Consider the following 26,879-nt stretch of genomic DNA (forward strand, 5'->3'; position numbering starts at 1 on the left):
GTGGCCATTTTCTCCCTGTGTGGTCTTCTCTGTGTGTGTGTCCCTATACTCATCTCCTAGTCATGTTGATGTCCTTATAAGAAAGGGAGACAAGTACAGAGACACACACAGAGAGATAACTTCATTTTAATTTAATAACTTAGCTGGAGAGGTTACATGGTGTCCATTTTATGATAATAACTTTGTTTTCAGTTAATTACCTTTTTATAGGCCCTATGCCCAGATACAGTCACATTCCGATCTCAGAAGGTTCAGGCTTCAACGTAGGAATTTGAGGGGCACAAAATTCAGCCCTAACAGTGGGTCTGCAGTAGGACCAGAGAACGTGCTGATGCCAAATAGATTTTTGTAAATGTAATAAAGTTTCTATTTTAATTTTTGCTAATTTCCTAATCTGAAAAATTAATATGCCATTTTGCAGTTAATCTCCATGAAATTTTACTTATAGAGAAAACATAACTAATATTTTCTACCATATTCTAATAGTATTATTTAAATGTCAGAAGGGGCCAGTTTGGGATGCTGTCTTGAAATTGGATATTTTGTAGAAGTCCACAAAATGCCACCGAAGATTAGGAATATACCCTGAAATATTCTTAGCGATGCTAACAACCCATTAGTGAATATCTCATTCATAAATTGTCTAAATCTTCTTGAAGCTATTTATGTTTTCTGCTCTATTGCCTTTTAAAAATCTTTTTTTATTAAGAAATACATGTAGCAAACATAGGCGAAAATCCATAAGGCAGTTAAACAAATTTATTATAAAATGGACACCATGTTACCTCTCCACCTAAACCGAGAACTAGAAAACTGCCAGCACTTGAGAATCCCCTCACACCCCACTTGCCAACCACCAGCCTCTGTACTGCCTTTGGTTAAACAATGTCCATGTGTTTACTGCCTACTTTGTTTGTCCTGAAATTTCTACTTTAAGGTCTCAAGAATTATTCCAAACTTCCAGGACTCGATTAGTTCACTTTTCATTTCTATAATCACAATTACTACCCCCTGACCACCTTTGTGTGTGTGTGTGTGTGTGTGTATGTGTGTGTGTGAGACAGAGTCTTGCTCTGTCACCCAGGCTAGAGTGCAGTGGCACAATCTTGGCTCACTGCAAGCTCTGCCTCCCAGGTTCAAGCGATTTTCCATCCTCAGCCTCGTGCATACCACCACGCCTAGCTAATTTTTGTGTTTTTGGTAGAGACAGGGTTTCACCATGTTAGTCAGGCTGGTCTCAAACTCCTGACCTCAGGTAATCCACCCACTTCGGCCTCCCAAGGTGCTGGGATTACAGGCTTGAGCCACCGCACCCAGCCACAATTACCCTTTTTAATCATGGCTTGCTTCTAATTTTCATGGAACCTCAGGCTAATAGTCTCAGAAAACAAAATACAATAAATCTTAGACTGTGTGTGTGTGTGTGTGAGTATGTGTGTGTGTGTGTGTGTGTTTGGTGAATAACCAAACCAGCTGTCTCAGACTTAGTGGTTTGGACAATTTTTATGTGTACATTTCTGTACTCTTAGGTACCTTTGAAGATCTGCCTCTGATTCCTCTTAGCTTTAAGATCTGTTCTTTTTTCAAACCTGGATGATAATATTGTTGTTATAATTAGTATTATTTAACTTTCGAATACAAATACTTTGAGGATAGGGACTGGACTGTGTCTTTTTGTTTGTTTTGCATTTACCAGATAAAATTGTAAAATTCCATGAATATAATAGACAGCCCATTCATCTTCACCTTTTAGATATAATTTAAATTTTCCCATTACTGGATTTTTTTTTTTGAGACAGAGTTTCGCTCTTGTTGCCCACACTGGAGTGCAACGGTGCAATCTGGGCTCATTGCAACCTCTGCCTCCCAGGTTCAAGTGATTCTCCCGTCTCAGCCTCCCAAGTAACTGGGATTACAGGCACGTGCCACCATACCCGGCTGATTTTTGTATTTTTAGTAGAGACGAGGTTTCATCATATTGGTCAGGCTGGTCTCAAACTCCTGACCTCAGGTGATCCACCTGCGTCGGCCTCCCAAATTGATGGGATTACATACAGATGAGAGCCACTGTGCCCAGCCTCCCATTACTAGATTTTTTAACCCTAAATATATATTTTTTGATAATCATTATCGTAAAACTATAAAGGAAATAATAACAGAAAACTTTAGAAATAGATACAGGAATACTTGGCATTATTTGAAATACAAATCCTTAAATCATTTGCTGTCACTGTCAGAAATCACTAACCTAGTACATTATTGCTCATAGACTCACTATTTGATACTTCAGACTCTGGGGTCTGCAACTATGTTGAAAATGGCCAAGCCTGAGGAAATGGGGCTCTTTGTGATGCTCAATTTAAGAGCTAGACCATTTTGAGAGGGTCTAAATAACCCGGGATCTGCCCCCTCGCCTGATGGAGATGTTGAGCATCAAGGAGAAGAAAAAATGGATCCTTTGCTAAATCCCAAACATCAGATCCTTACAAAATCATGGCTGTTGTACTTCAACTGATTTGAAGGATTCCATTGCTCTGCTCAATCACTCCCAGATGCTGGAGGCCCCCATTACAGGGACTTTCCTACCCATGATTTGATAAACCACTTCTGTTGTCTTCTTAGATTCCCTGCTGTAAAGAAGAAATTTATGGCGGAGCTAAAAGAATTACGGCACAAAGAGCAGAGCCCATATGTGGTTCAAAGCATTATCAGCTTAATAATGGGGATGAAATTCTTTCGAATTAAGATGTATCCAGTGGAGGATTTTGAGGCCTCTCTTCAGTTTATGCAGGTAATGTCTTAGGCAGGAGAGCTAAGGGGCTCTCAACCTGAGCTCTTCCCTTCCTCAAAATGATGAACCTGGAACATGAAAACCCAATTACTTGTCAATACGGAGAAGCATTCTACTGTCTAAATAATTCATGAAGTCCTTTGTAACCAAATAGCACAGTTGCAGGTACATACTTTCATTTCTCAACTTTCATATCTTCTTTGGAGGAGAGTATACAGTGGGATTGCTTGTTTGCTGACTTTTTTTCTCTTTCACCCACTGGTACATATTGTTCTGTGAATAAAATATAGCTGATTTTTTCGCTTTGTAAAATTGATAGCATTGGGTTGGCTGCATTGGCATTCACAGGCATGAGGACTTCAAATAATAAAGAAATATTTTATTCTTACTCTAAAAAGGAATCTTAGTTTTTAAAAACTCAACTAAACAATACTGGTTTGATATTTATTGCCCAGTGCCCATCATGGTACATAACAAAGGAATTGCTGCTATGGAGAATTTAACAGAATACTCACCTCTTAGAGTTTACAAAACTTTGGCATTTGAAGGAATTTTTAAAATGCTGCTGTAAATTAAATTTGGCGATGACCTTACTAGAGGGTTTAGATGTATGGATTAATGAATATAGGCTGTACCATTTTACACCCACAAGGATGGCTATAATCAAAAATATAACAATTCTCGGTGAAGATGTGGAAAAATTTGAACCTCACACACTGCTGGTATAAATACAAAATGGCACAACCACTTTGGAAAACAGCCTGGCCCTGGCAGTTCCTCAAATAGCAAAACCTACAATTACCATATGACCCAGCAGTTCCACTCCTAGGTATATGCACAAGAGAAATGAAAATATATGTCCACACGAAAACTTGAACACAAGTGTTCAGAGCAGCATTATTCATAGTTGCCAAAAAGTGGAAATAACCCAAATGTCTATAAAATGATGAATGGATAGACAAAATGTGGTATATCCCAATAATGGAATATTATTTGACCATAAAAAGTAGTGAAGCTGATACATGCCACAACATGGATGAACCTTGAAAATGTTATGCTAAGTGAATGAAACCAGACACAAAAGGCCATGTATTATATTATTCTGTTTATGTGGAATGTCCAGAGTAGGCAAATCCGTAGAGACAGAAAGTAGATTAACAGTTGTCTAGGGCTGGGGATGGAGAGTGGATAGGGAGGTTGCAGATGGCTGCTGAGGGGTACAGAGTTTCCTTTGGGTGTCATTAAAAGGTTCTAAATTTGACAGTAGTGATGGATGCACAGCTGTGATTATACTAAAAGCCAATGAATTGTATATGTTAAATGGGTAAATTACATACTACATAAATTATGTCACAATAAAATTATTATATATTTGGGGGGCTATGAATCAAACTTCTTGGGTTTGAATTCAAACTCTAGCATTTACCAGCTCTGTGACCTGAGCAGTCACACTCAACCCCTTCCATCCTCACTTGCCTTATCTGCAAGGTGATGATAATGACACTAACCTTAGAGAGTGGTTCTGAGGATTCTTAGCACATGACAAACACTCAGTAACTGTTAAATATTTTATTATTTTTATTCTACTCTCAGATGAATAATTCCTGTATCTATATACACAAATTAAGACTTGAGAGAGTATTACCTACTTATGCAAAATAATGTAGCCAAAGGATGACTATTGTGGAAACTATAGAGCTCGTCTGTATAGGAAAGCTGTTTCAGTGACTTCCCATACTGGTGTTGCCTTTCCTGAGCTGAGGTCTTAATATGGTATTGATAGAATGAGGACTTTGGGGATTGTTTTTGGCAATCTTCCCAATGGCAACAGAAAATAAAGGGAAATAGCCAGTGTCGATATTAACATGTTATTACATGTAGCCTTGTACTCTTTCTTTTCTTTCTTTTTTTTTTTTTTTTAATTTGAGACAGAGTCTCTCACCCTGTCACCCAGGCTGGAGTGCGGTGGCATGATCTGGATTCACTGCAACCTCCGCCTCCCAGGCACAAGTGATCCTCCCACCTCAGCCTCCCGAGTAGCTGGGACTACAGGCGCCGCCATCACGCCCAGCTAATTTTTGTATTTTTCTGTAGAGACAGGGTTTGGCCATGTCACCCAGGCTGGTCTGGAATTCTGGGCCCAAGCGATCTGCCTGCCTTGGCCTCCCAAAGTGTCAAGATTACAGGCATGAGCCGTGGTGTCTGGCTGCCTGGACTCTTGAATGAAGACAATATCTGATATAGACCACAATAAGTTACTACCAATAAGGCCAGGAAGGAGAGAGAGATGGGCAGAATTCTGCCAACTTTCCTTTTAAAAAAGTTGACATTTTATTTAAAAAAAAAATGTTGACAGGCCAACTTTCCTACAGAATGAGTCCTTGAGCAACCCAGAACACCCTTAGCTATGACAATAGTCCACAGGCAGTAGTGTCCTTTCTTAAGGAACCCTTCTAAAGGTTTCCTTGTCAAGGTGGGAAAGGGAAACATCCTTGATTTGCTTATGAAACTTATGTGAATGATAAACACACCTAAAATGTCAGAGCGAACAAGTAAACAGCTCTGTGTCTGAGGCTGTCAGGCATAGGGCCTAAAATAAGTTTGATGTCTTCTGCCTCTCTTCTCATGTTTACTTTCCCTGGGGATCTGTGTTTGAGGGCTAACCAGGAGCCCAAGGCCCCCCACACACTTAAGTAATAAATAGAAATGTATTGGAAGTGAATGAATGAATGAATCAACCAGTGACTCGGTGGATACATGTGTGCTTGCTGGTTAGAGATGCTTTGTCCTTTTAGAATAATGATTTGATATAGAAGAGTGAAAAAACCAGCCTTGCAGAATGTCACTGAGGCCACTGCAGACATATAAATTTCAACACAAATGTTTGAATCCAGTGATTTTTAATAGACTATGGAATATGCTCTGTTGATGCATGCTTGAATTAAGAGCTACTTACTGAAACTTGTTTAAATACATTCTATGTGCACATCTCAACCTACTCTCCCTCCCTATACCCTTTTTCTGCTTCCCAGGAATGTGCACATTACTTCCTCGAGGTTAAAGACAAAGATATCAAGCATGCCTTGGCTGGGCTTTTTGTTGAAATCCTTGTTCCAGTCGCTGCTGTGAGTTACATTTTCATTTCTAAAAACTCTTCAAATTGTATCACAAAATCAACAATTTTATTAATATAATATTCACATGCATCTCTATTTCAGGCTGTTAAAAATGAAGTAAATGTCCCCTGCCTTAGAAATTTTGTGGAAAGCCTGTATGACACCACGCTGGAACTTTCTTCTCGAAAGAAACATTCCTTGGTTAGTAACGATGAGAAAATCGAAAACACAAACAAAACTGCACAGACTAAAATTCCTAGTCAGGAATCTATTTGAGGATCATAAGGACTCCATAGATGGGAAAAGTACCTGAAGCTCCCTCAAAAAGAGGCAGCATTTGAAACTGAAGCTGGCTTTTTGTATTGGCCATGATTGATTGACGTTCATGTAGGCGGATTAGACCGTGTCACCTCAGATGACCCTCGAGTCCTAAGGAGTCTGTTGTTCACTTTCAAGATTTTGCCTAACTTGATTTTTATTTTAATTTCTGAGAACCTTTTTCCAATCTGAAAGCTAAAGTTTATAATAACAGTTTTTTTGTCAATCCCCAGGAACCTGCCCTGGCTAATTCCTATCTGGATACTAGGATCAAAATGGAAACAGGCAGGAAAAGGAGTTGGGAAATACAGTTGCCCATAGGAAGGATTCTCTGAAGGCTGAGAAAATAATTCTTGGGAAGGTTTTGGTACTGAAGAGCAGTATAGAAAAGTCTTTTAGGTTACTACCACCTTTTACCCGCCGTGGTGAATAAAGCTTTGGTTTATGAATCGGCAAGTGGTGTAAAAGCTGTAATGTGAAAGTTGGGAGGAAGCAAGTTGCTTAGGGATCTAGTTACTGGCATGGTTTATGCTCGTCTCCAGAGGATGAACATCCCTACCATGATTTGAGCAGGTACTTAGGGTTGCTTTGCTGGTAGTGGTGACAAATTTGCTCGTTTGTCTATGTTCTGTGGTCATTGTGACTAAGTGCATGCATATTTTTTAGATTACTGACTAGCATTAGAGCTGCACTCAATGGTAGCAGTAGTTCCAAGTCCCTTTAAAACTGTTATTAAAAAAAAAATAAAAAAATAAAAAAAAAAACACTAATGACCCGTTAAGCATTGTGGGCAGTTGTTTCTTGTTAATTCAAGTTAACAGATGAGCCAGTTACATTTTTATTTCACGATCCTTGATTTAGGGGGAATCATAAAGGTCTATCACATCTGGCTTAGCAAAATAGTGATGGATTCTGCATGTATGATTTTTTGGGTAGCTGCTCATTACCTTTGCTGTCTTCTCCAGTTGCTGTGGGAAGCTGGCCCAGTTCGGCAGGAAAAGCACAGTAGCACCTCTGTTTATTCGGTCATAAGCAAATTCCTTCTGTGGTTAAATTTGTCTTGGTAGAGTTTACCAGTGCAATAACATTTCTTTTAGGAATCTTCCTTAATTACCAGAAGGTTGCACGCAAAAGAAAATATAGACAACTACCTCTAAGATAGGGACAAACTGTTAGATGTCTATGAGAAAAAGAGCCAATAACATTTTCAAAATGTGTGTGCCTTCCTGCTTTTTTTTTCTGGAGATAAGAGAGTGATCTAAGATGGTAAGTTTGTTTTTAAAGGTTTTAAGCAAAGTCTAAATCATTGAATCAGATTTCTGCATTATTGTATATGAAACTTATTTCATTTTATTATATGCTATCCATAATTCTTGGTTATTCCATCCCCAGCATTATCAGAAAGTGTCTGTGAAATGCACACCAGTGCCCTGCATCCACTGGGCACTGCTGTGCTACGCAGCGTCCTGTTTCTTGCCCACAGAGCCCCAGAGGGAGATGGCAAGGTAGTGGGTACAGAGAATGTATGTTACCTGGTTTGTTGAAATATAAATTATCCTGTGACCTCCTCTCCTTTCTCCTCAGGCCTTGTACCCCCTGGTGACCTGTTTGCTCTGTGTCAGTCAGAAGCAGCTGTTCCTGAACAGGTGGCACATTTTCCTCAACAACTGCTTGTCCAACCTTAAAGTTAGTATTTGTCAGCTCAAAAACGATCTTTTTAAAACATTTACACAGTTTTTAGGCTGGTCGATGTGCTTCTGGAAGTGACTCCTGATGTTTGCCAGGGGAATTGTCCTATACTGGTGGAATAATGAAAAAAATATTAATAACAGTTCTTATTAAATACAGTCAATTTTAGAAAGTGACTAGGAATAAGATAAATCACTTCAGATTTGGGAAAAATAAATCTGTTCTAGCAAGGATCACTTTAAAAGTAGAATTAAATGTTCCTTTATATGCATCCATTGTCACGTTTTATCTAAATTATTTAAAAATAGAATAAGGGCCACATTCAGCTAATAGAAGCATGCAACTTGATCTCAGAAGCTCACTTATACCTTTCCCATCCTTCCTCTATCCCCTCCAGTCTAGGAGAATGTCTCTGGGGCAAAAGCTCCAGTCTGTGGAAGGACTGACCTAGCAACAGAGAGTACTTCTTCCTTGTCACTGTCGTTTGTGATTCTTGAAGGTATCCTGTTCAAGCCGCATGGCAGTCAGCCCTAAGCATTCACTTTTTCCAGCAATACACCTGCAGCACAGGCACTGGGTGACGTGAGGAATCAAGTCATGGTGCCTGTGGCTCAAACAGCTGTAATGATTAGCTTTAAAATGGACTTTATACCTTAAAAGTTGTGAATATGTTTTAAGTTTTAGTAACCTATTGATAAAAGACAGTGAAATGAAAACTATCCCTAATATAAGTGCAAATAGGATGTATTTTTGACAGTTGTCCTTGGTTGTGTCCAAAGATTTGATTAAATTTCTTTTACCAGTTTGATATTAGCTGCTTTTGAATTTTAAGAATATACTTAGTTATAAAATTTTGTATGTGCTTATACACGTTGCCTTTTTTTTTTCTATGATGCTTTAATTTGGTGAAGTAGTTAAGATTAATTATATTATTTTGGCATTTACCATAATTACACAATAATCTGCATTAGAGCTGTTTTAAGCACCAACTATGAGCTGGCTCTGAAAGCTGATTGTGAAATCCAAGATTAGAATCATTCATTTTCTTCAAATTGGCAGTGAAATATAATAGCAGTGGATAGAGAGTTAAGCTTTTAAGTACTCTGAAAAAATGAAATGCTTTTCAGGGTTATCAAGTGTTATATAAAGGCCACTTTCAGGTTTTGTTGTTGTTGTTTGTTGCTTTTGTTTGGTTTTTGTTTTGAGGATCTGTCATGTAATTCTTAACGTGTCATTTGTTAATTGGTCCACTTTTAAGTTATCCAGCTGTTAGTTCATTAAATATTTTTTTCTTTTACATTTTCCACAGATGGGAAATGGTCACTTTATTGAAAACAGAGAGGGGAATTATTGAGAGTGCTTATAGTGCAGTTTTCTGTATATTCTATGTTTAATGTGTCTGGGTTTTTGCTTGGAATTACAATAATATTTTTCATGACAATCTATTGCTGTGGCCACAGAGACCCCAATTTTTTGTCTGAACTTGTTTTTGAAACATAGCAGAGCATCTTACTTTGGAACTTAATTACTTCAAAGTTAGAATGTTGCTTACAGCTCTAGTCAAACCCCACCAGAAAGATTTAATACGAGGGTTATATACAGCCCCAGAGAGGAACAGGCCTGGGCACTGACAGTATTTCCCTGTGCAAACATTTCAAGCACTCAGATTTCTAAGAGGCAGTGAGGCCAGAAAGAGCATGTAGAGTGAATGCTGTAGAGACTGAACCACACTCCAGAATTCAGTCCAGCAGAGACTTATGTAGAGTCCACTGTGTGAGGTGCTAGGGAAAGTGCTGAAAGTGGGAAGGAGGGGGAAAGCAATTCTGTAAAAACTAGATTAGAATAGAGTCCCTGTCCTTGACAAGCTTAGAATTTCATTGGAGGATATGTAACGAAGTTTCAAAATGCGTGATGCAGACAGTGAAGGATGTAAAAGGTAGGAGTAGAGATACCTGTGAGAATTGTGGAGGTCATATACCCCACGGATCATGAAAGAAGTGATTAGGCAAAGTAAGGCAGAAAGGCAGTGATATTTTATGGGTAATAATCTATTTGAATTCACTACCTCAGGGCTAAAAGATATAAAAAGATCCTTGGTAAGATAAAAATGAAATAAAATTGTATCGCGTATATTTAGAACTAAACCTAGTAGGGATTTGAATGGGACCATTTAAAAAATGTTACTAATATTCAGAAAACCTTCCAAACCTCCTGTTAAGTCCTTAGTAAGGAAGAAATACCTGAGAAAAACTAACACGGCTTCAGAGATATTCTTTGTCTTGAATTGCTACAGTATTTTATGGGATTTAGAACCAATTCTGCCATTTCCTAAGTGACCACCAAATCAACCCTTCCCCCACGCACCTTCCTGCACCCTTCCCTGCCTTCCTTACCCCTCCCCAGCCACAGATGCTTTAGGATAGTGAACCTCGCATCTGAATCCCACACGCTGACCTTGGTAGTCACCTTCGATGTATTCTGTAGAGGTGAGCCATCAGGGGCAGCGTGGCAGAGCAGAGCAGAAGTGTGCATGAGCATGAAAACCTGCCCGCTTTCATTGTAAACAAGCTCTCAGGGTCAACACTCACTTAATGTTGATGCCCTGGTTTATTCCCAGCGTTAGTCGGTCAGAAGCAGGTTGCTTTGGGAGAACAGACTTGAAATCTTTAATATTTCCACTTAATTAACTTAAGCATCTATTAGTAATATTCCATTATAAACTGACGAGAAACGTATAGCACCTTTTCACTAAGACATTCACATCTTTCAGGAACTCTTGGTCCGTGGTGACCAATACTTTTTTCTTCTATGTATTTTATGTCAGAATCTGAACATATTGTGCTACAAAAAAAATGCATTCCCTTCACATCTACCATACACCACCTAATTCTGACAAAAGGAAATATGCTTTGTGAACTTGATTTAATGGTACTTTTAAAATGTTGAGTCACCATTTACAAATGAGAAAAAAATTAAAAATTTAAAAATTAAATAAAATGAAATTATCATGTTCATAATAGCTATGTGCTAGTTTCTTATCCTTCAAAATAAAATGAATTGAGAGAATTTCAAAATTTCTTATATTTTATAAAAATGAATGTAATATACCAATGAGACCCAAATTATAGTTTAAAAAAGACAGAAAAGAAACCTCAGAGGTTAAGAAGTGCATTAATTATATGATCCGTAATAATAACAATAGCCCTCATTCACTGGAGATACATTATGAGCAGGCGAGTGGCAGGGGCTTCATATACATTGTTGTGGGTATCATGGCAATGCCACAGGCTACACTGAATATTCCCTATGCTTTCATGAATGTTGTTTATGCGTTTCTAAATATTTTGCTCAGATAGCAATACTGAGGTTAGACATGATTCAGTTTAGTGTCAAAGTTGGAGAAACCAAAGTACAGAATGAGAAAGAATACTCCTTTTTTCTCAGGGAGCACTTATGCTAGGACTTAAATCCATTCAGTCAGTTACCAACAATTCTTTACAAGTAGTCAACCAGGCACAGTTCTAGGTACTGGGAGTAAGTGATGAGTAAGACAGTGGCACTCCCTGGTCTCTTAGACCTTGTAATTTAGTGGAGGAGACAGACCAACAAGCAAATAAATAAATACATGAGGAAAAAAAAAACAGATAATGATACCTGCTCTAAAGGAGCATAAACCTAATAGATATTATAAACCTAATAGACATTATGCTTTAAAGGAGCATAAACCTAGTAGATATCATAAACCTAATAGATACTATGATGGAGAATGATGCATTCAGGGAAGGCAGGCAAGGGAGGTACAAGCAGGGTATTTGATTTCCAGTAAAAATCTCAAAACAAGTGTGGTTGCCATAAATATATTTGATGAAGCTTGTGTATAGCACTTCAATATGTGTATGTAATAATTGCAATAAAGTTTGAATGCTTTTTTCAAGTTTTCACATAATAGTAAGGTTATTAATGTTATCTTGTAAGTGGAGACATTGAGTAATATATTAAAGATTCCACAATCATTGCCTGAATTAATTAAAATATATGGCATTTATTTTAAAATGACTGCTTTCTCTTTTAAATACCAAATTTAAATGGTATAGTATTAGCTATTTTAATTATTAATTTTCAAGATATAGTTATTCTGCTTTACTGTTAATCTCATTTCTATAATCTCGAGAAAATCTGTTTCAGATCTACCAAAATAGAGACACATTTCAAAGATTCCAATAATGCACATAAACTGGACCTAAAAAATTAGTAATAAGATGACAAGCATGTTATTTTCCATGAATGCCTTATTTATCCAACCATTCAATAGAAAAATAATTGCCGTAAAAATGTTGTTATGATAATTTTAGAGATTATCCTAAACTGTAGCAATAGGTTATTTGGATAATATACAGTCATCAAACCCGGTGAATCATAATCAAAGTAAATTGATTCAAGTATCAGAAATGTCAAAAAGATGGAAAGTGTTGGCTGTGATATGCAAAGAAATATAACAAAGACATAGATTTACTTAGATGGCTTTCTCTTTGAAATGGAAGAGAAAACTAGCAGGTATTTTAAGTGTAACAAAATTAGTAGATGACTAAAATTATCTATCTCACTAGGTCTTTACCTTAACATACATAAGAATCCCTACAGAAGCCTGTTATAAATGCACTTTCTTGAAGCCCACTTTCCGAGGTTCTGGTTCAGAATATCTAAGGTGCAGCCCAGGAATCTGCATATTTATAAGCAGCACAGGTGACTTGGTGCAAATAATCAGCTGATGGGCCTTGAGTAACATTGGTCTATACCACTGATTGCATCACCAGCCAAGTTATCAGTGAATTCACGTGTCCTCTTTTGTTACCATTAACTCTGAATTGTTTTAACTAAATTAATTAAAAGCAAAATTTAAAGGAAGTAGGCATGTTATTAGATAGGCTGACACATCCCATGAAGTCAGTGACTGGCAGTGAGGTGAGATACAGCAGGTCCAGGGAAGATCTACTCTGAAGCTAGTTTCTTAAACAATTATATCGGTGAACCTCAGAGCCATAATAAATGCATACCATTAATTAATTATTGGTTAATTAATTAAGGGAGATGCAGATACCAAGAGAAGAATGGTTTTTTGATCTTGAAGCAAGTATCTTTGACACAGAAATCAGTAGTTTGAGACATATGCTGAAATGTCTGCATCCTGAAAATATACATCAAGCACCTATTCTATTAGCTGCTAAGGAAATACAAAGACAGATGAAGAAGAAGTGCTGTCTTCAAGTAGAGTAGGTACCAATAGCATATGTGTGCAGCCTCCACATAATATTAAGTTGAAGTGGAAAATTTAAAGCTTTAAAGCCACTGAGGCCAGATTGCCTAGGTGCAGATTCTAGCACTGTCATTTATTAGCTGTGTAACCTTGGGCAAGTTATTTGACCTCTCTGTGCCTAGAATCTACACCATACATTGTTGTGAAAATTAAAATGAGTTAATATAAGTGCAGCATTGATTAAAATAAAATACCTGCTATAGCAAGCACCATTTAATACATACATTTCAATTTCTGAGAAAACAATACTTATTGGAGCATAAGTCAATTCCTATCCCAGCTGTCGTTTATTAAGCTGGTTTACTGTCATTTACGTTGAGCAATTTATTGGGCCTTCTCTCATTTATAAAATCCTTCAATTGATACCTTGTTACGTGAAAGCACCTCTGAAATACCAAAATTCCATACAAGTGCAAGGTATTTATTACTGTCATTATAATATGAAAATTAGCTTCACCTACATGGCAAAGTTTGTCTTTCGTGTAGGTCCTGTACAAATTAATCTAGCTTATGCATCAAGTTGTTCAGCTACTACTCAGATTGTTTTTGTTTTTGAATACTTTCTGGTTTTGTTTTTAATATATAACCTGCTGTATGGTAGTCACTGAGGACACAAAAATGAGCAAATCAGAATGCCTGGAGCTCACTGTCTGGTAAGAAACATTCAAGTAAAGGATGTCTGTTTCCTAGAAAACAGAGAGCAGGGGCACTTGGTAGCCTCTCCAGAGGATTGGGACAGGAGTAGAGGGGCAGGGGAATATAATCAGAGGAGGTGTCACCTAATCGAATTTAAGTTCTCCAAGTAGACAAGGGTAGGAAGGCATTCCAGGCATGCAGGGAATTGCAAAAGGGATGTAGCAGTGCAAGGTTCACCTACCACAAGGCAGAGGCAGGAAGTGGTACAAGGGAGCCAGGTCACAAAAGGCCCCTCATGTGCCATATTATGAAATTTGGACATTGTCCAGTAGGTGACTAGAAGCCACTTAAGTCTTTAAATGCAGGGCTTCAAATGCAGGAAGGTAAAAAAACATGTTTGTATTTTTAAGAATATCATTTGTGCAAGAATGGAAGAGAGGCCAGAAAATCCATTTAGGAGGCGGTTGCAATGATCTGATATCATCTTGAAATGCTAAAAACCAATTAACAGTACATAATCCACAGACAGACTAAAACCTATGTTTGCCACTTTGCTTTTCAGTGCCTATGGAAGGAAAAATAATCTCAAAAATGTTCTTAAGAGTGAAAGACTATTGGTCACAATAAGATGCAAGAAAAATGGTAGACAGGAGGGACAGGACAAATATTTTAAAGAAGTTGAAGTTGAAACAGAAGACACTAATGTCAATCAGTTAAACTAGAGATTTCGGTTATGGTCTACAGTGAGATTGAGATGATACGTGCTTTCCTCGTTGTGATTCACAATGAGAGATAATGTATATGAAAGAATTTCAAATGATACGCTATGCAAATATAAACTGTTACATATATTTTAAAAAAGGAAATTCGCAAAGGAAAAGATGTTTCTACTAGAAGAGAAGCTCCCTAAAGGCAGGGGCTACATTTCCCTTGTTTGCTGCTGGATTGCAGATGTCTTCTACATAATAATACTACAGGCAGATACAGCGTTAAGTACCCTATGTGCATTAACTCATTTAACTCTCATACACTTCTGTGATGGAGGTAGGATTATCATCTGCATTTCCCAGACAGGGAAAATCAGACCCAGAGAGATTAAAATGCTTTTGCTAGGTCACACAGCTAATAAATTATAAGGCTAGAATGGATTCAAACCCAGGCAGTCTGTGTGTGGAGTCTGCTTTTAACCACCATGTAAGTACACCATAGGCATCTGCTGATTTGGACCAATTGGAAGACAAGTAGTCAGAAGTTTTGAAATTTTTAAATGATCGAATATTTTAAATGCAACTTCACTAGTTTCAAGTCCCCTTTAAGTAACTAAAACATTTGACAAATTTTACCTGTTATTTTAACAGGCAAAAAAAAAACCTTCTACATAAATGTGTGCTTCTAAAAAGCCAGGGTCTTTTTCCTCCATCAAGCTAAACAAGTAGCTATAAAGTTCATCTAGAAGAATAAACATGCAAGAAAATCTTGAAAACCGCTAAAAATTAAAAAAAAAAAAGCAATGGACTATATAAAGTAGGCCATACTAGATATTAACACATTATAAAACCTGAATAATTAAAATGATGTGGTATTAATACTTGAATACACAAGACTAGTAGAACAAAAAGAAATGTAGAACAGACCTAAATGTATATGGAAATTTAGACTTTTAGAATAATGACCACCCTAAAAAGTTGTTAGACTACAAAGACTATGAAGTCTATCTTTCCTAAATCTAAAAATTTCTCACTATAGCCTTTCCTATAGAATTTATTTATGTGGATCATCTTTATTCAGTAACAGTTTAAAGATAAACTTTATCCCAGATCATTTCTAAACAATTATGAATTCTATAAAAATCAGTACCTAAATTATCTACACTAAGAAAAGAGAATCATATGACTAAATAAATGGAGATAGACAAGTAACATAAAGGCAAAAGACCTATCAGAAACTTAAGATACTGAAAGACTGGTTAGCAAACATTCATTGACCCCATGCAGAAAAGCAGAAATTTTAATAGATCTTAGGGGTAAATAATGCCCCCTTTTTTCAGAGAATCTATCATTTATGTGGGAGCTGATGTTTAAACAAGATCCCCCCCCCACATAGGTAAGGAGTTGAAGGGCTATGCTAGAGGTATGTATGAGAGTCAGGGGACACTCAGGAGGAAATAATTAGTTTTAATGGGCTGGGATTTAAGACATCAGGGAGGAACAGAAAAGGCTTCACAAAGGAGAGGACATCCAAGCCCACTATAGAGAATGAACAGGGTTCACTTGGGAAAAAAGAAAGATTCAGGAATGGGGGTGGAAGGGCATTTCTATCATGGAAATAGAATGAACATAGCCTAGCTAGGGTTTACATAGCTTGTGGGAGAGTAACAGGATGGGAGGCAGAAGAGACAGGTTAGAGCCAGCTATTGACTAGTCTGGTATGCCAGGCCAACAAATGTTAACTTGATCCCACAGGCACCAGGGAAACCACTGATTCTGTGATTTCTATATAGAAAGGATTATAATTGGTATAAGATAGACAGCGGGGCAGGGATTGACTTAGGGAGACTGTTAGGAGGGTACTGCAGCAGTCCAGATGACAGTGCTGGGAGCCTGAGCTATAGCAAAGGAAGTGAGAATGGATAAGAGGTCCAATTCAAGAGAAATTTTGTGGATAAAATCTATAAAATTGTTTGAAAGAATGGAGTGAGAGTCAGAAGGAAGGAATGGAGGAATGAAGTGTCCACGAGATGATGAAACCCACACTCTCCTCTCTAACCGATTTTTTAATGCCTGGGTGCCCACAACTGATCTCCCTGCCTCTGCTCCATTCCCCATGCTGCAGACGTTGGACTTCCTCTGTGGTCTCTCTGATCTCATTGGCTGCCTGTCACCATCATGAGCTTGTTCTCCTCATGAAAGATGCCTCATGTGGCCCCTGCTTTCCTCTCAAGCCTCACCAGCTACTGCTCCTTCACCTGACCTTGCAGTGGCCCTTCACCAGCATACAAAGGATTCCCAGGCTCCAAAACAGGAGCCCATTGCTCCTCCATTTCTCTCAGGTTCCATGTGCTCTTGCCTCTGCCTACAAACCTCCCCCTCCCAACATTTTTTTTTTTTTTTTTTACACCTTTCAAAGTATCTAGGGCCACAAACCGTGGCAGGCTCAGTGTAGTAACTCAAATGTGTGTGCATTATGAATGAGTATGACAAAAATGGATTTAAGGTTCATCTGAGTTTGTTGTTGTTGTTGTTGTTGTTGTTGTTGTTGTTGTTGTTGTTTTGAGACAGAGTCTCACTCTGTCGCCCAGGCTGGAGTGCAATGGCGCGATCTCGGCTCACTGCAACCTCTGCTTCCTGGGTTTAAGCAGTTCTCTGCCTCAACCTCCCAAGTAGCTGGGATTACAGGCACCCGCCACCACACCCAGCTAATTTTTATATTTTTAATAGAGACCAGGTTTCACCATCTTGGCCAGGCTAGTCTCGAACTCCTGACCTCGTGATCCACCTGCCTCGGCCTCCCAAAGTGCTGGGATTACAGGCATGAGTCATCTGAGTTTTTATATGCTCCTGGAATCCTTTCCTGACCCCATTCCTTGAGTTTGCCATATGTTGCCCTTCTTCCTATCCTCTAGCTTCTGTTCCTACCAGGTTTTTGTACTGTTGTAGAGTTGATTCCCATCCCCCAAAGACTGTGAACATCTTAAGGGAAAGGATTATCTTTTGTCTCTACATCTCAGGTTCTAGCACAGTACCTAGTACACATTAGTCTCAATAAATATCGGAGGGTAATCAGATGGGATGGGGATGGGGCGGAGGCATTGGAGAATCAAAACAATAAGGGTTTAAAAGAACATAATCAACAGTAAAAAGAACAGACTGATTCTCCTATTGGTGCTAAAGAAGTTGGGTTCCCTAGCGGAGGGAGAAGATAATCTCTTGAGTACTCACCTTGGCAAATGAGAAAGTGACGTGGCTTCCCCCAGAATTACTCTGTCCCACCATTTATATGCCTCCTCATGGATGATTTATCCTATGAGCACTGAGAGCCAATATCCTGTAAGTCCCAGATGATGCAATGTGCCTTGTGAGTACCCAGCCATCCACCTGGAGCTTGCCTTTTCCAGGCCTTCAGAGAAGAGCCATCTCTGGAACCTCAGACCTCACTATTTACACCTGCAGTCTTACATCTTGGTTTCTGTTATAGAACAAAGACCCCAAGATGGCTCGAGTTGCACTGGAATCTCTCTACCGATTACTTTGGGTTTACATGATTCGAATTAAATGTGAAAGCAACACAGCTACTCAGAGGTAAGGATTTGGCTTGTGTCAATGGTAACCACATCGCTCAGCCACTGCAGAGGGTGCTTCTTTTATTACTACCTATGCTAACTCAACTAGAAGCTATTCAAAGCTGACAGTTTCTAAAATATCTACGTCCTAAGGAACATTTTCAGGCTTTCCATAGTCATTGGCTCAACACCCATTACAAAAGCTCCAAACTCTACCAGGATCAACAGGTTCCACTTCCAGAGTTGCATTTGCCACTTTAACAAAAAAAAAAAAAAAAAGCTATCATTTTCCATCTGCTCTTAGTTTTCCAGAAAACCTTTTCATAGAGTAATTATGCTAATGGAAAGGGGTGAGGTGGTTTGTTTTCTTTTTCTGAATTCTCTCTGATACTTAGATAAGATGAAACATCTGCCATTTTCCCTTACAGAACTGGAGCTCAGCCAATCTTGCTTGTTTTCTCTTTTCCCCCTTATCTTTCAGCCGACTTATAACCATCATCACCACACTTTTCCCCAAAGGGTCCCGTGGTGTGGTGCCAAGGGACATGCCTCTGAACATCTTTGTGAAAATCATCCAGTTCATTGCCCAGGTAATGGAGAAGATTCTGGTGGTGGGAATCTTCCAATGGTTTTTAAGCAGCCAGCCTCCTTCTTATGAAGTACTAAAAGATGGAAAGTCTAAATTCATATCTTACGTGTTTAGACTTCTGAGAAAGGTTTAAAGTGTTTTCACACACAGCCTATTCTTTTGCTTCAAAACAAGTTTTGAGTTGAGTACATCAATTGTTTTCAGCATCTGATAAATGAAGAAACAGAGACAGAGTTTAAGTGGCTCATCTGAGTCACAAAGTCTATGAATTAGTAAGATTATCTTGACTCTTCACCTCTGTTTTTTTCCTGCTTCTCTGCTCTGGATTCTGCAAGTAAAGAGGAAGCAAAGGGTCTGATGTTCAGAGAAAACCAAAAGAGAACAATTTAGCAAAATGTGAGGAATAAATAATAATGTTATTTCAACCTATGAAAAAGATTTTAATAGGAATATTAGCATTTATCAAGCACTCTTTTGCCAAGAACTGTTCTAAGTGCTCTATGTATATTAATGACTTAAAAACAGTTTCAGTAATATTAAACATAGTTTTTAATATGTAATTTACTATTTGAACCCAGGAGTTTTACTTTTCAAAACACTTTGTGAGTAAATGGGTTTACCCCAACTTTGACCTCCTTGTGCATAGGAACAGGAAAAGACTATTATTCCAGTCCAGCCTCTGCCATGAGCCAGCTCTATAAGCTTAAACAAGTCAGAGAACATCTTCTTTCTGTTTCTTTATCTGTAAAATGGGAATGAAAATGCTTGCCTCAGAATATCGTGTGCTTAAAAGGAAAAATAGGCATGAAAGTACTGTTGAAGTACAATTGATGTTGACATAAAGTGTAAGATTCAATTCCTGCTTCACAGATGATTTGACAGTAATGTCTGTCTTTGTGTTTGGTGCAGTGAAGTAGCTCTGTAATATTTGTACTTAGGGAAAGGACATTACTTGCTCTACAGGTGAAGGAATTAATGTAATTTTTCTGCACGTGATTATCACGTGACTGAGAATGTGCTTTGTTTATTCCGGAATTGTTGAATAAAATGAACCTGTTTTATTTTTTTATATATATATATATAAAAATAAATATGTATGTATACACACATATATATACACACAGATACCTGATGTATTTTTAAATGTATAAATTATATCTATATTAATTACATATACCTGATATATATATTCCTGATATATTTTTGAATATATTAATTATGCATATTAACTATATGTATACCTAGTATATTATACCTGTTATACTATATATATACACACATACCCCAATATATTAAGTAACCTTAATATATCTTATGTGTTGATTACATGTCTCACATGCAGAATTGTTTGTTATAATATGAGCCAAAGGATTTGTAATGTTAGAGAGTAAAAGTAAATGATCATTTTGCAGTGATCGCTTTAAAAATGCATTTTCAAAGAGGTACAGTACAAGTAGGAAGAGTTCACAGTCTTTATAAGCCCAGATACCCCAAACGTTTGGTTATCTGATTTGTCGGGGGGGAGGTCTTTTGTCATTAGTCATAGTGTGGTTTAGGGGCCAATTACATATTTTGTATAATGAAGGCCTCCTTGCACACCACACAAAACAGAAGCAGCCCTACCCTCGGCTCAGATGGGCATGGTCTTCCTCCAGGTTCCTTGCAGGCCACAAAACCGAGCAGTGCACCCCCACTTTTAGCCACCACCTGTTTGCTTGGTGCTTATTGATGAAAATAGCCATTTTATGTTGAGTTTATATTTTAACACTTTCATTTTGTGTTCTTGTTTTTACTATAGGAACGTTTAGATTTTGCAATGAAAGAAATCATTTTCGATTTTCTTTGTGTGGGAAAACCAGCAAAAGCATTCAGTCTCAACCCAGAGGTATGAATGATCCTTTTGTGTACTTCTAACAGAGCATATCTTCACGGAGCCATACCGTTGCTTTGTGGCTTTGGAGAATGGGGTGAGGGACGTCTTCTCACAGTCTTCTATTTGTTTCTGTGAATGTCCAAATTCAGATGATGGTGGAATTTCAGAAGTAAAATTTTGGATGAATAGACTTAGAATGAAATGGTTAGATGAAAGGTTGATGTGCTACCATATTCTGTTCTTGTATAACAGAGTAATTCGTGCCCGAAAAGATAATTCATCACTAAAAGTCAGGTTGTTTTATTTGAGAAAAGTCAGTGCTTTTACTTATAACTGTTTAACAAATTTAGCATTGGGAAGTGATGAAACAGAGAAGAACAAATATGTGTAATTATAAAAACAGTGAAACAACGAAATTAAATAAATAATGTATGCACATCTGTTTCTGTGACCACATCCCAACTCCAGGGCAGGCAGATTGTGGAGATGAGTATACAGTGGGTGTCATACACATCATGGAGCAGTGGAGGATGTGCACATGAAAAGCACATATAATTTTAAACTTTAGAAACACTGTCAGCCAACAAAAGTAGGCCTGGCACACTGCCTCCTTTTCTGTGAGGTGGTAGAAAGAACACTGGACCAGAAGTCAGCAGAGCCAGATTTGCCACTTGCCACTTGTCACAGGCTCTGCTGCTTTTCCTAACTGTGTGCCATTTACCTCTATGAACTCCAGCTTTTTCACCAGTAAAAATGACAAAATGCTTTTCTACTTCAACTCGCAGAGGAATTGTGATATTAGGAAGAGTACATTACGAACTCTTAAGAAAAAAAGGGGGAAAGAAGAAAGGGAGAGAAGGAGAGAGGAAACTGCACACCATAAAAATGAAATACATAGAGAGTTCCTATCATCTCTGTATTATCATCTGCCTCCTTCATTCTGTCAGTGGGGAAGGGGGCCCAGAGGCTGGAGACAGGCAGCTTGTTGGTAGCAGAGGGACCCAGGTCCCTGTTCATCCCGTGCTCCCCACCATACCCCATATTCTCTTCTTGATACTAAGGTTGCCACATATCTGGGAACAGCACAAAAGTCCAAAAATGGGAGTTTCTGTCTGGTGTCCAGTGACCTCACAGGCTTCTGGAATGACTGCAGCCAGGGTCTCTGGGCCAATGGGAAGGGGTAGGGCCAGTGCCAAACCAGAGCCTTTTGGCTGGAGGGAGGCCCAGAGCTATACAGTGAAGAGCCTTCTCTTGCTGGGAAGGTTCTCAAGACATTCTTCATTTCTTAGCAGTCATGGCTCTACTGTCTTTAGCAATCAGTTCTCAGAATTACTGGATTACTTGTCTAAAAAGGACACGTTAAAAACTGCTACCATCATTATCACTGTCTATAAAATGTATTATTGGTTCTTTTCTCAAACTCCTCATTCAGTCAGTGCTTAATTAGTTAACCTCTCTGTGTAGAGCCGTTGGAACTGTGATTTAAGAAAAAATACCAGTGGGAGTAAATATTTGGTTATCTTCTTCCATTTCTCGTGATCTTGTAGATTTATGGAATAATGCATTTATCAGTAGTTGGTAATTATAAGCCCCAAGGCATATCCATAACCCCACTCAAAAGCAGACAGGAGGACAGCACAGTCTGCAAAGCAGATGTCGTACACTCGATGAAACATGTTGTAGGGCGTTGGCTCTCAGGAAACCAGTTCAGATTGGATCTTAAATAATATTTTTGAAGTAGCTTGTGGAACAAGGCCTGGAGATCTAAAGGATTATCTTACTGTAAAGTTTATGCTGTGCCACCCCTCAGCTCTTCAGTAATTTCTAGGTAATTGCCTTGTTTTGGTGCACACTTAAATGACCTCTATCCATCCTCATCGTCATGAAGACTTGCTGGTCTGTGAGAAGAGTTTCTTGGTCATCAATTTCTGTGTTTTTCCTTGACCTACAATAGCGTGAAGCCGGAGGTCTTACGCAGCGCTAGCGGCAAGAAGAAGAAATAAAAACATATAGATTGGAAAGGAAAAAATAAATCTTTATCACAGAGAACATGATTATTTATGTACAAAGAACCTAAGGAAAACCTACTAGGACTAATAAATGATTTTAGGAAGTTTGTAGGATACAAGAGAAATAAAATCAATATATTCTAGTTGTGAAGAATTAGAAATTGAACAATTTACAGTAACAATGAAAAACAAAATACTTAGCACTAAAGCTGGCAAAATATGTGCGATATTTTAATACTGAAAATTACAAAATACTGAGAGAAATCAAAGAAGACCCAAACAATGAAGAGAAATAACTGTAGATTGAATCACTCAGTGTTAACAAGAAGAGGTCAGTTGTCCCCAAATTGATCTATGTAGATTAAACTGAAATCTCAATAATAATAAACCCAATTAAAATCTCTGTACCTTTTCTGTAGAAATCAATAAGCTGATACTAAAATTTATATGGAAAATCAAAAGAACTAGAATAACCAACATAATTTAGTAAAAGAAGAATAAAATCAGAAGACTAGCATGGCCTGATTTCAGGACTTACTGTAAAGTTTTATAGTGATCAAGGTAGTGTAGTATTGGCAGAAGGATGAATATAAAAACCAGTTGAACAGAATAGAGAATCTAGAAATAGACCAACACATATAGGGTCAATTGATTTTCAACAATGATTCTAAGTTAATTCAGTGGATAGAAGATAATCTTTCCAATAAATGATGGTAAACAATTGGATATCCACCTGCAAAATATTGAACCTCAGCCTATAATTTGCACTGTAAACAAAAATTAACTCAAAATGGATCATAAACCTAAATGTAAAATCTGATACTATACATCTCCCAGAAGAAAATTTTCATGACCTTCAGGTGGGCAAACATTTCTGGACATAAAAATCATAAACTATACGAGAAAAAAGTTGATAAATTGAACATCATCAAAATTAAAAATGTCTGTACTTCAAAAAACAGTTAACAAAGTGGAGAGCCACAGACTGTGAGAAAATATTTACGAAACTCATCTGATGAATGACTTCTGTCTAATTATATAGAGAATTCCCACATTTCAATAATAAGAAAATAACTCAGTTTTTTAAACGGGCAAAAGGAACAGCATCTTCACCAAAGAAGAGATACAAATGGCTAATAATCTCATGAAGAGACATTCAACATCATTAGTCATTAAGGAAATTCAATTTAAAACCAAAACGAGACGTACTGGGGAAGAAAAAGAGCAACTAGAACCTCATACTATTCTAGTGAGATTACAAAAAGGTACAACCACTTTAGAAAAGTATGACAATTTCAAGATTAAATGTATACTTAACCATATGACTCAGCAATTCCATCCCAAGGTATTTTTCATAGAGAAAACCAAACACATGTTCACAAAGGTTTGTGCAAACATTTATAGCAGCCTCATTCATAACCACTGAAAATAAAAAAGTGACTCATGTCCAAACTCCAGTGAATGGCTGAACAAATTGTGAATCATCAATACAGTGGATACTGTTTAGCAATAACAATGAACAAACTGCTGATACTTGGAATAACATCTCAAAAGCACCGTGCCCAGTGAAAAAAGCAAGATGTAAAGGCTATGTACTGTTTGGTTCCGTTTACATCAAGGTAAATGAAAAAGGTAAAACTATTGGTGGAAATCAGACAAAGTTTGTCATGTGCTTGGGTTAGGAGCTAAGACTAACTGCAAAAAGGCACAAGGGACTTTCTGGACATGGTGGAAATATTTTGGATCTTGATTCTGTTGGTGGTTACCTGACTATGTATGTTTCTCTAAACTCAAGGAACTGTACAACTAAAAGGAGTGACTTTTAGTACATGTAATTTATATCTCAATAAACTTGATTTAAAAAAAAAAATAGAGTGGGGATTCTGGCTTACAACAGATATTTGCCAGCAGCAGCTTTTCACGAATTTTCTTTAATTCTCACAATAGCCCTATATGATTGATAGGTATTACTATCCTCATTTTACAGAAAGGAAGCTGATACCTGGACTTGGAAAAGTTAAGTAATTTTCCAAGGCCAGACAAATAAAAGGGAGAGGTGCGATGCAGAACTATATGAAATTTAAGAAAAAAGAAATTATTTTTGAAGTTAACTTCAAAATGTGTGTCCCAAACTATCCCATCTTATTTCTGCCCTTAGTGTTGTCCAGGGAAAAGGAGAACTGACAAGGATGATTGCTACATTGGATAATCCACTGGCAGATAATTGAGGCTTGACCACATGTGTCATCCCACAGTTATTATATTAGTACTGCATCTGCTGAATTGACCATTTTATTTTCTTATCCACAACATTACTGTGTCTTGAGAGACACACACAAGCCTAGAAACATCTCATAAAAGAACTGTCAAAAGAGGGAACTAATAGGCTTTGATACACAGATGATTTTTTAAAGTAATACTCTTTCATTCTAGAAAATGGAGAAAGCATATCATTTAAGGCCAAAAAATCATAAAGTACACATTGAATTGCTTATAAATGGGCCAGAGAAATGTTTACCAAGTCCTGGTTGAATTATGACAGCTCCTTAAAGCTTGAATAAATTATTTTAAAATGAATAGAAGACTATGTTACTTTATGTTATAAAATGTAATCGTGTTCTACTAAATAGGTGATTCAGGCAAACCAGATTTAGATGCAAAGCTTCCCACTATACCTTAGTTTCCTCGCCTGAAAAAATGAGAATACCTTACCCTGAGAAATAGGAATACCTTCCTTATATGGCTGTGTTAAGGATGAAAGTTAAATGAGCAGTTCTGGATATATTTTAGGGACTCAATAAATTGTAACTAATTCTTTTCATCAGTCCTAGTAATCATCATTATTTTCTTCCGTAGGTAGTAGTATACTTGGGGAACTTACTACTTCATGAGGTTTAAAAATATTGGTGTAAAGGTTTCACACATGGCTGTTTAATGGAGTACAGATGTTTAGGTACCTTCTGACCTTTGAAAATGAGCACTAGCGGGGAGCACCTGTCTTACTAAGCTGTATTTCAGGTCCACAGTTGTGCCATACCTGAGCCTAAGGAAGATCAGTCTGGCCCACAATCACATTTCTTCTCACACTCCCATGTGTTTTCATCAGTAACAGGTTCTGTGGCATTGAATTTTTAAAATTTATTCTCAAACTTGCTGGTTTTGTAAATCAGAAGTCAGGACCTGCAGTTGAGAGCAGGCAATGTTCATTTTATGGTTCCCATTTGGATCTCTGGGTATTTCCGTTCAGTCTTTGTGGGCTAACACATGTGGTGCCTCCCTTCTACCAGGAGACACATAAGCCCTTATTTACCTCAGTTTTCCTTAGTTACACCTGCTCCAGAGGATGAGGCATATCTTTTAGAGATACACCCAGCATTCCCCTCAACAGAATATAGTACATGACCATCTCAAACATGCCCTCCACATTTGGTGAAATCCCCCCTGTTGTTTTCTTATGATGCAGCAACAAAAAACAGTGACAGAAACTTAATTTTATTTTCGTAAGATTGCCCTACACTCTCATGCCTTTTAAATTATTTTCTTATACTAATGTACATGCAATTCAATCTTAACTCTCTGAAAGACTTATGGATGTATTCCACTACAGTAATTGGGCCTTTCCTTTTGTCATGAAATTAATGTCTCTTACAGAGAATGAACATTGGTTTACGGGCATTCTTGGTCATAGCTGATAGCTTGCAGCAGAAAGACGGGGAACCTCCCATGCCAGTTACAGGAGCCGTTCTTCCTTCAGGAAACACATTGAGAGTAAAGAAAACATATTTGAGTAAAACGCTAACTGAAGAGGAAGCCAAAATGATAGGTGAGTTTCAGAGTGCATTAGAACTAAGCCTTATTAATCCCTTAAAATGACCAGTAGATATTTAACTTTAGTGAGATGCAGTTTTGAAAAATCTTTATAGAAGTAGGTGATAAGACATTCCAACATTAATTGTTTTGATTGATTCATGCTGTGTTTTGTTTTACTGCTCTTTAAACTTTTCAGAACTTCCTGGTAAATATTTTGCCATTTAAATGTTAGACTTTTATCTACGGTGTTTTTAAGCCTCTAATATTGATAACTACATTTTTCAGTAAGCTTCCAAGACATCTGTGTGTTTTACTGGATAATCCTGTTTATCAATTCGTTCATTCATCTCCTTTTTTCTTTAGTTAAATTAGTTTAACATGTGTTTTAAACATGCCAAATCTCACAACACACATCAAGTTATATTGTGGATTTAGACTACATGAGATGATTTTCT

General features: G+C 37.6%; 1 protein-coding gene across 3 annotated transcripts in view; it reads left to right on the plus strand.

Moving 5' to 3' along the window:
- Positions 1-26,879, plus strand: part of FRY (FRY microtubule binding protein) — a 274,917-nt gene that overhangs the window by 101,851 nt on the left and 146,187 nt on the right. For all 3 annotated transcript variants that reach the window (XM_037986846.2, XM_007960079.3, XM_073013220.1), the window contains exons 8-15: positions 2,623-2,791; positions 5,824-5,916; positions 6,010-6,108; positions 7,810-7,911; positions 18,059-18,162; positions 18,625-18,733; positions 20,531-20,617; positions 26,266-26,437. In XM_037986846.2, the coding sequence (XP_037842774.1) occupies positions 2,623-2,791; positions 5,824-5,916; positions 6,010-6,108; positions 7,810-7,911; positions 18,059-18,162; positions 18,625-18,733; positions 20,531-20,617; positions 26,266-26,437 (935 nt within the window). The remainder of the gene's footprint in view (positions 1-2,622; positions 2,792-5,823; positions 5,917-6,009; positions 6,109-7,809; positions 7,912-18,058; positions 18,163-18,624; positions 18,734-20,530; positions 20,618-26,265; positions 26,438-26,879) is intronic.

The sequence above is a fragment of the Chlorocebus sabaeus genome, chromosome 3 (assembly GCF_047675955.1).
Source record: "Chlorocebus sabaeus isolate Y175 chromosome 3, mChlSab1.0.hap1, whole genome shotgun sequence".
NCBI lineage: Eukaryota > Metazoa > Chordata > Mammalia > Primates > Cercopithecidae > Chlorocebus > Chlorocebus sabaeus.